This window comes from Tachypleus tridentatus, chromosome 7 (assembly GCF_004210375.1).
Source record: "Tachypleus tridentatus isolate NWPU-2018 chromosome 7, ASM421037v1, whole genome shotgun sequence".
Taxonomy (NCBI): domain Eukaryota; kingdom Metazoa; phylum Arthropoda; class Merostomata; order Xiphosura; family Limulidae; genus Tachypleus; species Tachypleus tridentatus.
This window is the reverse complement of record NC_134831.1, coordinates 58,099,777-58,114,140: the sequence shown is the minus strand read 5'-3', so window position 1 is coordinate 58,114,140 and position 14,364 is coordinate 58,099,777. Positions and strand designations below refer to the sequence as shown.

At 33.4% G+C, this 14,364-nt stretch overlaps 1 protein-coding gene across 2 annotated transcripts in view; it reads right to left on the bottom strand.

Annotated features, from left to right (window-relative positions):
• The window catches only part of LOC143255739 (potassium voltage-gated channel protein Shab-like), a 146,967-nt gene that overhangs the window by 2,177 nt on the left and 130,426 nt on the right, over positions 1-14,364 (bottom strand). For both annotated transcript variants that reach the window (XM_076511894.1, XM_076511895.1), the window contains one exon: positions 12,092-12,946. In XM_076511894.1, the coding sequence (XP_076368009.1) occupies positions 12,906-12,946 (41 nt within the window). In that variant the 3' untranslated portion in view covers positions 12,092-12,905. The remainder of the gene's footprint in view (positions 1-12,091; positions 12,947-14,364) is intronic.

Below are 14,364 nucleotides of genomic sequence, written 5' to 3'. Positions count from 1 at the left end.
TATTGATTCACTTCTTCTTCAAATTATATAAAATATATTTACTTTTAAAGTACTAATTTCACAGTTTTAACCACTATTATTCTCAGGCCTACTTTATTACCTTCTACATTAATGTGGCCCCTCGATGGCTCAGCGATAAGTTGTGGATTTATGACACTAGAAATCGATTTTCGAAACTGACAGTGGGGCAGAGTGTTCATTGCCTATTATGTATCTCTTTACAACAAACAAAGAAACTACATTTATGTTTTTATATTGAAATATTTCAATATATAAAACATGAATGTAGTTTGGTTATTATTAAGCACAAACTATCTTAAGGGCTATCTGTACTCTGCCCACCATGGGTATCGAAAAACCTGTTTCTAGCAGTATAAGTTCGCAGACATGCCGCTGTGCTATTGCGGACGCCATCGTTAAATCGAAGCGGAAAATATTGGTGGTTATATTTCCCAAACGTGTTGGAGGTATTCTATATATCAGACAAGATTCAAACACAGATTTCAAACTAGTCAACGACAATGGATAATCAGTTAACTGTGAGAAGTTGAGTTCTTGATCCCACAAAGTCCAATCTCCTGCTCCCTGCAGCCAGTTGTGGGAAGGCAGCTAGTTATCCGTAATATTTAGATACACGCATAAAGTATAAATAAATGAACCTAAGATGTTTACAAGTGCGAAAATCTCAATTCTAAATCTTTTAAAAAGATGTACTGTACAAGAAGTTGCCCCGACAAATAAGCATCTACATATATATACATAAACCCACCCACCAGTAAATAATATAAAACTTATTTTTCTTCATTTCTAAGTTTTAAATTATTTATATTTTAAAAAATAAAATTTCTCTTCAAAATTGTCTGTTTTGTCGCAAAATTGTGGAATACACGTGAAACAGGTAATCTTTATCTTATTACTAATGAGTATTTGAATTGTAAAAAAATTACCAATATGTCGCTTATTTGCATATTAATATTTTCCACATGTATAATAAATCGCATTCTTAACCATAAGTACGTCAATTTAGTTTCTTAAATGCAATTAGATTTTTCAGAACACTGAGATAATTAAAAATAATTAATTACACAAACTAGCATTTTCATATAATTGTAAAATGACAGATCATGGGATAATATTAGTGTGTTGATTTCATTTTAATTACTGGAACACATAATAAATAATTGACTTTTCTAATTTTGAAACTTAGTATTGCTTTAAAAAAAACATGGTGTATTGAATTTATACTCATAATAAAATAGGCTTAAATTAAAAACAATCCTACAAACCATGATACAAAGTTTCTCTATGGTTATATATTTTTATTGTTATTATTTAGAATATTAGTGAAAGGATAGATAAACTGTATAATTACTAAGTATAAGATGAAATATGACCCTAAATCGTCGTTTGCTTTTTTAGAACTTTTGCATGAAACACAAAATGTTTATCTGTACCATACTGCATGAGAAATACAAGGTTTATCTTCACACAAGCACAAGTAATCGTCTTCAGTGACAGTTAATTCGTTCATTGAATTTCGCCCAAAGCTATAAAAGGGCAATATATGCACTAAATTTCTCTAATTTAGCAGTGTATAATTAAAGGAAAAGCAGCCAGTCATCACCACCCACTGCCAACTTTTGTGCTACTCTTTTATCAACGAATAGCAGGATTGACTGTCACTTTATAACGTCCCCACGACTGAAAGGGCGAGCATGTGTGGTGTGACGAGGAATCGAACCCGTGACTCTCAGATTACGAGTCGAGAGCATCTGGCTATGTTGTGCCCCCCACTGACGGGAAAAGCTAAAGTTAATCCATCAATTTAAGTTATTTCATGGATTATATAATTGTGTTGCACTCTCGGTTTCACTCAGATCCAAAGTTATGAGCTACTTATATTGGTCACTGCGACCGATGGTCGCATCTGCATGGTAATATTATTTGGTTAATAGCAATGGAAGCAGTAGGTCGCGTCAGTCCCTCTCATGTGGTTTTACTATAAGAAAAACAAACACACCTGTTGCGTCTAACGGAGTGAGTTCTATAGATAATATTCGTTTAAGCTCAGTTCTATTCCTCGTATACAACTGATTAGATAACTTTTACTCGGAAAATGAAAGGTGTATTTAGTTTCGTATTTTATTTAATGGTTAGCGCACAATCTACGTTATTCATTAATTATTTTTAAACGAGATTGTTTTCGTAACACATTTGCAATAAATCAGTTCTTGTTTATACATAACTGCAGTTTTTCCATTGACGATTTTTATTTTATTTTTCGCAGTACTCAGAATATAATTCTAGAACTGTTATAATAACAATCTTATTATTCTCAAGACGGCTGGCATGGGTGTTGAAACTTTAATTAAAATAAAGTACAGAACAACGTTTCGACATCCTTAGGCCATTTTTAGGTTAACAATACATTTTTACTTCAAGTGGATTTCTCGTCATCATGAACGCTTATCATTGACACTGATCATTGGGAGGGGCCTAGTTTTAAATTAATTATATTGTACATCGGTAAATTAAGCATCGAATTTCTGGCCATTCCACTGATGTAAAGATGACAGCACTGAAATAAGATTCTGAACTGCTAAACAGAGGAAAAGCAGCTAGTCAGCGACATACTACCACTATCTATCCACTCTAAGAAATTGACTGTCACTCTTTATAATGTGCCTGTAGATTTAATTGTGGATAATATTTTGTGACACTACATGGATTTAAACTCGGATTTCCAATTCCGAATTCCAAGGCTCTTATGCAGAGCGAACTCTCATATTTTCTATTTGGTATATGGTATGATGTAGTTTCGTATTACTACTCAAGTGTATCAAGTTTGCTTGATGGGATCGGAGAAATAATAGAAGTACATTGAATAAGTGGTCTCGTCAACAAATACACAACCAATAAGATCACGGATAATTTGAAATCATAAGAAAAATGTATTTCAGTACTAAATGACCAACGTTTAAAACAATGAATCTTATCATTCATGAGTTATGTAGTGACTACAAGCTCAGAGATGAGACAGGCTTAGATTATCGCATGAGGCCTAGCCATCTTTATAAGAAGTTATTATTTTCTGTCAAGTTCAATAATGGAATTTTGAACAGACATAATATTATCACTATATGTAGTGAAATAATGCCTCTGACCTGACTAAAGTTTTCATTTGTATTCTAAGTATCTTTAAAACCATGTTCTGTTTATTTTGTATATTTGCACAAAGCTATACAAGAACTACCTGTGCTAACCGTCCGTAATTTGAAACTGATAGATTAGAGGGAAAGCAGTTAGCGAACAGTGCTCATCACTAACCATTGACTTATTCTAATCGAATAGTGGGATTTGATAGTTGTTCTTATAACGTGCCCAAAGTACGAGGCGCAATTTTACGACACTATGATTCGGGGTCCGGAACGCTAACTACTACGCCACGACCAACACTTTCTAAAATTTGAACTATTTCAAAACTACTTCGAAATTAAAGTATTATTGTTATTTGACAAATTTACATGAAAAATTCAATAACATATTAACCTTACAAATGATGCCAAAGGAGCACCTACCAAGGTTAGGTATCTTTTCCATAAGGATGAAAACAAACAAGCAACTGAATCATCTAAATTTAATGATCACCACACTGTGTGAACAAGTAACACATTTGGACTACACACTAAACACACTTGTCACTTGAGAGGAAGGTAGAATTGGACTAGTTTCACATTTCCAATGTGTAAATTCTTTTTCGCTTTTGTGATATTATATTTTATGTTCTTTGTCACAGAAGTTTCGCATTAGTATCTATGTTTAGATTAAGTTTATTAAGCAGGATTGTACTTAACACAGGAACTATGAAGTAATTTTATAATGTTGTAAACTGTACACTTTAGTGTATGTTCATTGTTTTTAGTTTAGTGCCCGTACTAAAACGAATCAGTTTACTAACAAATGGTTTATCATTTCTCGGATACATTTTTATTTACTTACCATAAGTCACATTACAAAAGAAGAACTGAAAATATAGATGCCCCTTTGTTTTTGAAATTTTATTTCAACTTTAAGGATTTTTCTCTAAAGGTCACACTATAGTAATGAATCGTAACATTTTCTGTAAATGTGTGTTATTATGCAGCACAACTATAGTTTGTTGATGTTTCCGGCACATTACGATTTCTACGTTTCAGCACCATGGACGCAATTTATATACCCTGAGGAACAGAACTGGGCCTAATGAGATATGATAACACCTGTTGTTCGATATTACGATATCGAATAATGAGACTTAGTAATACGGAAAGAGAGAAGGCCTAAGTACTTTTAAATAGGCCTTCACTAATTTAATTCTTTATTTATGTTCAAATATGCATAGTTTAAAATGTTTTCTTGCAAGACCTGCTAAACCTTCAAAAAGCATAAAAACGTAAAGTTGGAGTGATTCACGAATTTTGCCGTCTCTATTCGCTATTCCTCATCTAATTTACCTCACATTTATCTTTAGTACTTCTCATTTCATTTAAGACGTAAAGAACGGAAAAAATGAAATGAAAACATAATATTATACAGGGTTTTATATGAACCTTAAAAAAAAAGGCTTAGGATTACTGTAAAACTAGTTGAAATTTTATGACACCTATACTTAAAAGCTAATCACAATAAGGCTATAGCTAACACTGTTATAACCATGTACTTTCTGAGAATTAATTTCGATTTACAGACTTTAGAAAACAAAATATAGCTTTATAGTGACCGCATGTGAATGGTATATATGAACTATTATCCACTACTTTTTAACATGTAAAAATATCTAGTTTCTTTTGTAGAAGCTAACAACTAAAATAAAACCAGCTATGTCGGTAATAAAGTTTGTTTGGAGTTTCAGTTCTCAGCAGAATATGGCATGAGCTTTGTTACTTAATAGGAGCTGATGTGTTTTTATAAGCAACAGTTATTATATTCTCTTGTTAAAAACTGTCACTTCTATGAACAGTGATTTCTTATTAAGCGTTTTCTTGTAAAACCTTTCTCATGCAGTATTTTAGTCCAATAATATTTTTTATTACTTCGCATATATACTATAAACTTCGCATCCATTAATATTTATACACGGTGTTCGGAAAGTCACTGTACACTTATATATTTATTAACAGACAAAACTGCATAGTGACTTTCCGAACACCCTGTATTACTCACATCTCTAGACATACACTAATTTACTTATTTTACCTGATACACTGAAATATGACGAAACAACTTGTCAGCGTTCTCACAGTGTGCAGTTACCTTTTCCCTTTCATTTATAGATTCAAGGATTGTGCACTAAAACATTGTTATTTTAGAAATAAGGCTTTATGAAAACTTTTGAAACATATCTTGTTATTTTTCAATATTGTTTGTTTATATTAAGTTAAGCATAAAATTTCACAATGGGCTATCCATGCTCTGCCCACCAAGAGTATCGAGACCCGATTTCTTGCATTGTAAGTCCTCAGGCATACCACTGTCTCACAAGGGGTCTATTTTCTAATATAAAACTTTGTTTCTAATTGCTTACATGGTATAGTTTTAATGTTTGACTAAATGGGTGTTGTTATTGGTGCTGAAGTATTATGATTCACGTAAACAGTGGTAAAGTCACGAGTTTTATAAATGTTAATATTATCCAGAATGTTCTAGAAACTCCAAAGGAAAGTTCAAGCTAAAGTTAGAAAATCGTATAAATATTCATGATAATTAAAATATTTAAAATCATGATCAATATCCAAAGTAATAACACTGCACAACACAGGTTTTGCTTCTTGAACACTGTTGGGTGTTCTTTATAGACTTTTGGCTGTTGATTACAAAAATCACATCCACATTTGCCCATCACGTACCGTTTTATCGAAATATTCAGTTTTGCTACAATGGAAAAACGATATCAGGGCAACTGGAATCCGTCAATGCTTACTGACTTCTGTTGGACACTGCAACGTGATGCACCGGACATTGAATACAAACGAAAATCAGGAGCAAAACACTTTTAATTATGTTGAACTTAAATAGCGTTTTAGAAACATAAACGCAATTAGATACGTTATTGCCGGTAAACAGTTAACTGTCTATTTCTCAGAGTTCCTACGTGATGAAGCAAAACCAAAACTATATTTGTGCATACCCACCAAGTACCTGTCACAATCAGCAACAACTTTTCAGGAAGCAAAACTTTTCAAAACAATTGTTGTGCAGTGCTATAAGTACATTTTTTTTTGTTTTAACATTAAAATATTATGGAGATTTAACAGATATGGATACTTGAGATAAATTACCTGCTTTAATGTTTGGGAACATAATAGAGTAAAATTATTTCTGTTGAATATTGAGCCTTACTACAAATAACAAGTTATTAAATTTGAATTTTATTTATTACTTCAATATAATGTAACAGTTTTATTTTTAAGTATGTTTGTAAGACATCTGCGAACTTTAAAAGAATATATCACTACATAAACTTGACAAAATTCTAAACTATGTTTTAGGTGCTACCAAATAAACATTATACTGGTAGGGTTGGTAGACTATAGGGCATGATTCTTTAGAAAGTATGATTAGAGCTGGATATTCCAAAATTACTGTTTGTTTTTCTTATGCTACATCATCTAATGAATTAATATTCTTAATCCTAGAATAACCAAGAATAAAATTAGTTATCCGCCATATTGCTTATCATATGATCTCTAATAACAGACGAATTATAACATGTACGGTTTATATTGCACTCAGTCCTACTAATTACGTTTCTGTTTCCCTTAATGACTTACCCAATTTTTGTTGTCAGTTCTACACATCAAGGGTTATAAGAGGCAAATTTAAGTTTACCCAATGTGATGCTATATGTGGTAATGAACAGTTTAAAAGTAAATCGGTAACCTGAAGGTAAGGGAGGAGCTAGAAAGGGCTTTAGCGATATAAAAGTTTGTTTACATTTAAAGAAAGCGCTCCTCTCTCTTATTCTTGTGTGTTTATAATGTCTAACTAATGTTTTTCCACAACGTTAAATAGATATACAGATATACATTATTGTGTTATACGTAACGTTAACAAGATGTTTGGTGTATGGAGAAGAGTCGTTTTTCTGTTCAATGTTCAGATAACGTAAATCTGGCTTGAAATAAATATGTACAACTACAGTTCAATTTGTTACACAAGCGACAGGGTAATGTAAAGATGAAACAAGAACAAATGGGTCTGAATGCGGATCGGAAAGTCGAAAGTTCGAAATGTGATATTTTGCTGAATTCTGTCAGCATATTTAGTAAATGAGCATTATAAAAGTGACAGTTATCCCCCGCTATTCTATTAATAGTAGACAGGTAAGCAGCAGATACTGGTAACTGGTTTTTCTTCTTGAGGTAGGCAGCCCTAAATTAGGGTAGTTTTCAGCCTCGAGATCTCTGACCTGGAAGTGTTACTTATGATATCAATAAGAATGAAAGTTACTCTGCCAAAACAAGAACGAAACCACGTTTAAAAACAATGTGAAAATTTCAATAGTTATAATATATTATTAGTTGAAACTATTTACGATGTTGTCATTGTTTGTCACTGTAATAATACTAATAAAATCTAATGGACAGGACAAAAATTCATAAGAAAAATTTGAAATTGAGGGGCTGATTTGGAAAAAGAAAAATATATCTGAGCTGTAATAATATTACAAGAAGCTGAATAATAAATTATTTAACATTAGATAATCGATTTTTGTATTTAGTTTAAAATCATATCTTAGAGGAAATAACAGATTTGCTTGACCATTTATTATGAAATGAAGCTTTAAAAAACAACAACAGAATTTTAGCTTATGGAATAGTTTTTTGTTCTATTTATTATTTTCCCGCAAAGCTGCTATTGTTATTTCATTGCAAAGCAACGCAATGGAAGTCGAATACAGATTTTGGCATTGCAAGTCCATAAACTTACCGCTGACCCATCAGGAGCTCTACAAAGTTATACAAGGACTATCTATGTACAGTTGTCCCGAAGATTGACCTGATACGCTAGAAGAGGATCATGTAGTTAACAGGACCCGCCTCCAAATTTTGGGCTACACTAATCAGGGAGTGGAATTTGGCTGTCATTCATCCACAGTTCCAAAGTGCGAAACGCGTTCTTGTGGACTTGAACCAGAGGGTTCTGATTCACACCAGACCACGATGAGCCCTATCTTTTTGAATTTTATATTATATTTGAAGTCCATGTAAAAAGTTGAGGAGAACAACAGGAAAAGTGTTGTAAATTTCATGAAATCATTGTAGTTGCGATTTTTTTAAATATCTCTGAATTTCTGTGTTGTTTCTAACTACATTACTTTAAAACTTTGTGCTAGCAGCTGTAAATTAGTATAATTGTATTGACTTCCAAGCAACGTTTACAGGCCAGATCTTTTTAAATATGATCTTAAAATAATGAGTTTTACTTTCTTCTCTAATAGTTCACGAGCAATGAAGAGAATAACAACAAAACCAAAAAACTCCTTTTCTGAGAACTGATAAAGCGATCACTTCCGATGTGCCACATCAACCGAGTATAATCATCTATTCCACTTAGTTTGCCAGAAGGTTAAAGGCTGTATCTAAGATCATTTCATGAGTTGAACTCAAGGCTATTCATGTATCAGCAGACATCATATGTCACTTAAAGTTGAATTAAAAAAAAACTTGATATTTGGGCTCTTCTTTTTAGCAACATTTCATTTACAAATGTCACGCACTTATAAATAACTTATCCTGACCAGTGTGAAATAATACCAAATTATACTAACCACTGGTCCCCCGCTAGTATGGCGGTACGTCTACGGATTTACAACGCTAAAATCAAGGGTTCGATTCCCCTCAGTGAACCTGATGTGCTTTGCTATAAGAAAATACACACACACACACACACTGACCATTGCTGAATAATACCAACTTATTCTGACCAATGCCCTCCAGTGGCACAGCTGTATGTCTTCGGGCTTATCAATAGTAAAAAGCAGATTTCGATTCCCGTGATGGGCAGAATATAAACAGCCCATTGTGTAGCTTTGTGTTTAACTACAAACAAAGGTATCCCCGTATTTTTCACGATCTTTACATCTTTTTAATTATTCGAGGCTTTCCAACAAATACTGTAACATTGAATTATTCGAGGCTTACCAACAAATATTGTAACATTGAATTATTCCATAAATAAAGGCGGTCCCAAGTAATACGACTAAAACTTACTTAGTTTGATGTAAACGAATTATATATACAGTCACCAGCTTTGGTTTTGAGCGAGAAATGGATATTTAGCAGATTGGTTTCGCAATAACGTGATCACGCAGTATGACATATTATCTGTCTGCACAAATAGTTTTGCTCAAGCCAAACAAGTCGATGAGCTCTAAGTCAGATTCCTGCAATCTAGACAGAAAATGCAGTGTCTTCTCTTGTGAAATATGTATGCGCCACGCTTTCTCCAACCCATCACCAAATACGTTTTTGCATCAGTAGGGACTTTTATCTGATTTCAACTCATTAAATGAGAAAAACACAACTTCCAACTGATGTTACTTTTTATCGGCTTTCAGTGACAGAATATTATTAGTCTTGGAACCTAGTAAACCATTTTCATTTCCACCCTGATAACTAAAGGGAATTGTTGCACTGTTTCTGATTAAAAGCGTAAGGATTTAGTCTTAAAGATCTAAAGCTCACAAATATAATCCAGAAATATTTGAATCCCAAGAATCATGAGAAAAGATTAAGGTTTTTAATAATAGCTTTCCAAATGTTTTATGATTATTGAAGAACTTTAAAATTTAAAATTTCATGAGCTTTGAATCCTCAATTTTTCACATACTTACTTGTAGACACACAAACACACACACATATTTATAGATATAGTTTAATCGCTCACACAATATGTATTATATATAAAAAATTTAGCACTGAATGAAGCTTAAAGAATTAGATAACTCTGTTAATTCATAGTTTACTAAGACGTACGTAAGAATTGTTTTATTAACAAAACCTAAAGCATCGGATAAGTAAGCATGTAAGAAAGTCATGTTTTATTAAGTCTATTTGTTTGATTTTTGAAGTGCAAAGCTACACGAGGGCTACCTGTGCTAGTCGTACCTAATTTAATAGTATAAGACTAGAGGAAAGGCAGCTAGTCATTACCATTCACCGCCAACTCTTGGGCTATTCTTTTACCAACGAAGAGTAGGATTGACCATACATTATAATTCGTGATGACGAGTAACCCACTTGAAGTAAAAATGTATCTCAGGGCGTCTGGTATGAATATTAACACTTTCACTAATGAAGCAAAGAACAACGTTTTGACCTCAGAATGACCTAAGAAGAACATCGTTTACCATAAAAAAAAAAACGTGAATTCAGGTTTTCAGAGCTGACAATCAACATATCACAAATTTAATTCTACAATATTTTATTGATCATACGAAAAACCAATCTCTTTATATTAACCTAAGTAATATTCAATCTAAGTTGACGTTTATTAGTCAACATATTTTCCTTCATACGCATAAGCGCTCATCATTTGCTTTTGAACCTATAAATACGGGACAATCTAAAATAATCGAACAGGCAGTTAATAAACAGGAACTGCGCATAAGGGTTTCGTTTGTTTTGAATTTCGTTGGTAAAAGAGTAGCCCAAGAGTTGACTAGCTGCCCTCTTTCTAGTCTTACACTGCTAAATGAGAGATGGCTAGCGCAGATAGCTCTCGTGTAGCTTTGCACGAAATTCAAACCAACCAACCAAACAAACAAACAAAAGAAGGCATTCGTGAATTTTGTATAAAACTTTTACTTTACCTCCTTTCCCTCACGTACCAAGCTGGTACAGCGGTAAGTTTACGGATTTACAACGTTAAAATCAGGGGTTCTATTCAGTTCCGTAGGCTTAGCAGATAGCTGAGAAAGTGGCTTTGCTATAAGACAAAAAACACAAACACATTTTCCACTCACATACTATTATTTTGATAAAGAAATTTCAAATGGATTTGTATTTATTGTGGTCCCCCTTTTCGAATTCAGTTCTATGAAAATTGTCATTTGAGAAACATGACACAGCTATTGATTGTGAACACTGTTAATATTACGTACTTTTAGTTTTGCAGAGAGATTACAATCAAACCATCATAATCATTGCACAAACCTATTCCGTTATAATATTTGGAAATTGTGTTTTTTCCATAAGATTTCAAAATTTTGTTTCTTGAGATTGGAACTGTCTCGCAATAAATACATCGTGAGCGCAGAATAGGGTTTAAAAAATCTAACAAACAGCAATGATCAAAGATAAATCTGAATGATATATGTAAGAAATGAAGCATATGCTGAATTTAAATAATATCTTAGAAAAGACATTCGGTGGACCTGTGGTAGAGTTCTGGAGTTTGAAACTATGTTCGAATCTGTAAAAATAACACAAATATTCTCTGCACTTTAAGTTACCGGTGCGTTAAAAGAGTAATTGTGAATACCCTAGCATTAATTTTGATTAAAAATTAGGAATTGCAGTAGATAATTTTAATAGCTTCGCCATAAATACAGACACTTCACACGAAAGTGACTGTTTACGTCGTAAGTTTTTGTTTGATGATGTATCAGCGTTTTTTTGAATGAATATAGTTTAACGCAGTTTCTATAGAAAACAAAATCTAACATATATATATGTGTATACAATATTTCAGCAAAATATTTATTTTTGAAACATCGTCAAATTGTATCTATCAGATGACAGTGAACCAAACGGAAAAAAATACGAAAATACATTACAAGTGAAGAAAGAGACTGCTGTAAAAAGGAAGGGTTGCAAAGGTTTCATAACTCTCCAGAAAATCTATGACGGTCAGCATAGCTAATCAATACTTAAAGTCATATTTATTAATACAAGGGAATGTCATTTTTCAGACAAGTCTGATGCATTATGGACAATCGTTTCTGTGTATGTGAGAGGTTAAGTCGAACAATGCATAACAAAAGTTTCCTGAAATGAAATTAAATAGTTATAGTTTTTATGTATACAGTAACATGATGATTTAAACTTACCTTATCAGCTATGAAAAGACAGCAGACTCCCTAGATGAAGGGTTCTGATATCTTTCATTTTCTAGGAGTTTCGTTTCTTCGAATGAGAGGTCGTCCAATTCAAAGGATGTGGAATCATCTGGTAGATCTGTTTGAATGAATACGGAGCGGTTGTGATTCATGTCTGGTGTTTGCTGAATTTCCATAATGGATGAAGATGAACTTAAAGGAGCCACCTCGTGGCCACAAATACAGATGGTAGGGGGGCGGAGTAGATTGCGGCATAGGGTTATAAGAATATAAACACAAAGAGTTACTGCAATACATTTCAACAATTTCTGTTGTAGATGTGGTGCAAGATTTTGGATCATTTTCCACTCTTTCAAAAGCTTCAGTTATTTTGGGGTTATTGAGGTCACTTACGTTGGCTTGGCTGTCTGAAATGTGAATATTATCTTGTACCAGCGGTCGTTTCGGCCAAATTGTCGGGTTCAAGAGATGGGGAATTGTTGCACCTGGATTATGGATATTTTTATTTGACAATACTCTATTGTCATCAAGAACCCCCAAAAATTTTATGGGCTGAGCGTGAGGTCTAGTACCCGTTTTAGGACCAATTGCTTTTAGAGGTTGTTTGTTTAGGAGACCACCATGGACTGGAGAAATAGTTCCATCACTATTAAACTCATCAGAATTCTGTCTAGACAACTTCTGCGTCGGCTCAACCAAAAGTTTTTCCATTTCTTCTTTATGAAAGGTGTCTCCTTTTTTCAAGATGGACTTCTTTTTACTGATTTCTGGACTCGATTGAAGGTGTCGAGACGCCGAATTGGTTTCAATATCTCCGAAAAAAGGAGCTTTTCCCTAACGACTTTGCTGAAGAAAAGAAATTGGAAAATAAAATAAACAAAAGCAAAATAAAAAAGAGAAAAGCTGAAATGTTAAAATCATGTACGAACTGGCTTCGTATAAACGGAAGCAGAACAAAGCGTATAAACTTTGAATTAGAGGGCTCTCAAATTTTGGCCAGGCATGGCCAAGTGGGTTAAGGCACACGACTCGTAATCCGAGAGTCGTGGGTTCGAATCCCCATCACACCAAACGTGTTCTCCCTTTCAGCCGTGGAGGCGATATAATGTGACAGTCAATCACACTATTCGTTGGTAAAAGAGTAGCTCAAGACTTGGCGGTGGGTAGTGATGACTAGCTGCCTTACGCTGCAAAATTAGGGACGGCTAGCGCAGATAGCCCTCGTGTAGTTTTGCGCGAAATTCAAAACAAACCAAAACCAAATATTGACTTATCACCGATAATCAAGTGACTTTGTGAGATTAAAGTTGCTTTCAGTCCCAAACTGATTGCAAACTTTATGCATATTTTGCTATGTTAAGTATTATGATTTTATAATGGGTAATTGCCATATAAAAAGTCCAATATAATCGAGAATTGTGGTTAAACGTGATAGAAATCTTTCATAATTTTTACTGTGTTATTGTATTTCATTTGCTAATAATGTTTTAGTTTAGGATATTCAAATCTTATTAACAATTATAAAATATATACAGTCATGTGAAAAAGTTAGGACACCCTGTGAAAGTTTGTGTATTTTTGTAACATTTTTGGATATATAGAAATTTAATCTCAATTTACAGAAGATCTTGAAAAGTCTTTTCTTCAGTTTTAATTGTTTAGTTATATTCCTATAATCTCTCAGTATTGTTAAAATTGAGATTAAATATTATATATCCAAAAATTTTACAAAAATACACAGGCTTTCATTGGGTGTCCTATCTTTTTCACATGACTGTAGTAGAGTCGTAGCACAGAAATCAGGTAATGACATCTTTTTTAACGAGACTTTTTTTTGCTTTAGAATTAACCTGTTGACTGCTAAGTATTTCAGGTGCTACCAATACAACTCTAATGCTTCTTCATTTTGGATCGAAAGGGAAACAATTTGTTAGTAGGTCAAATGTATGTATGGTGCTGACATCTAGCGTTGAAGTTAGGTATTATTGAGAACGAATTAACTCGTCCGTGGCACTGTGTTACCGATCGGCTTGGACGAGTTATCTCGTCTACGGCACTGAACAGGTTAAACTTGATTTTGCGTATGTGTTCTTCTTATAGAAAAACCACATCGGGCTATCTGTTGTGCTACCAAGGGCAAACGAACGCATGATTTTAGCGTTGTAAATCCGTACAGTTACTGTTGTTCTAGCGAGGGACAAACTTCATTGTATTGGTTTGGTAGTTTGTTTCTGAATTTCGCGCAAAGCTACTTGAGGACTATC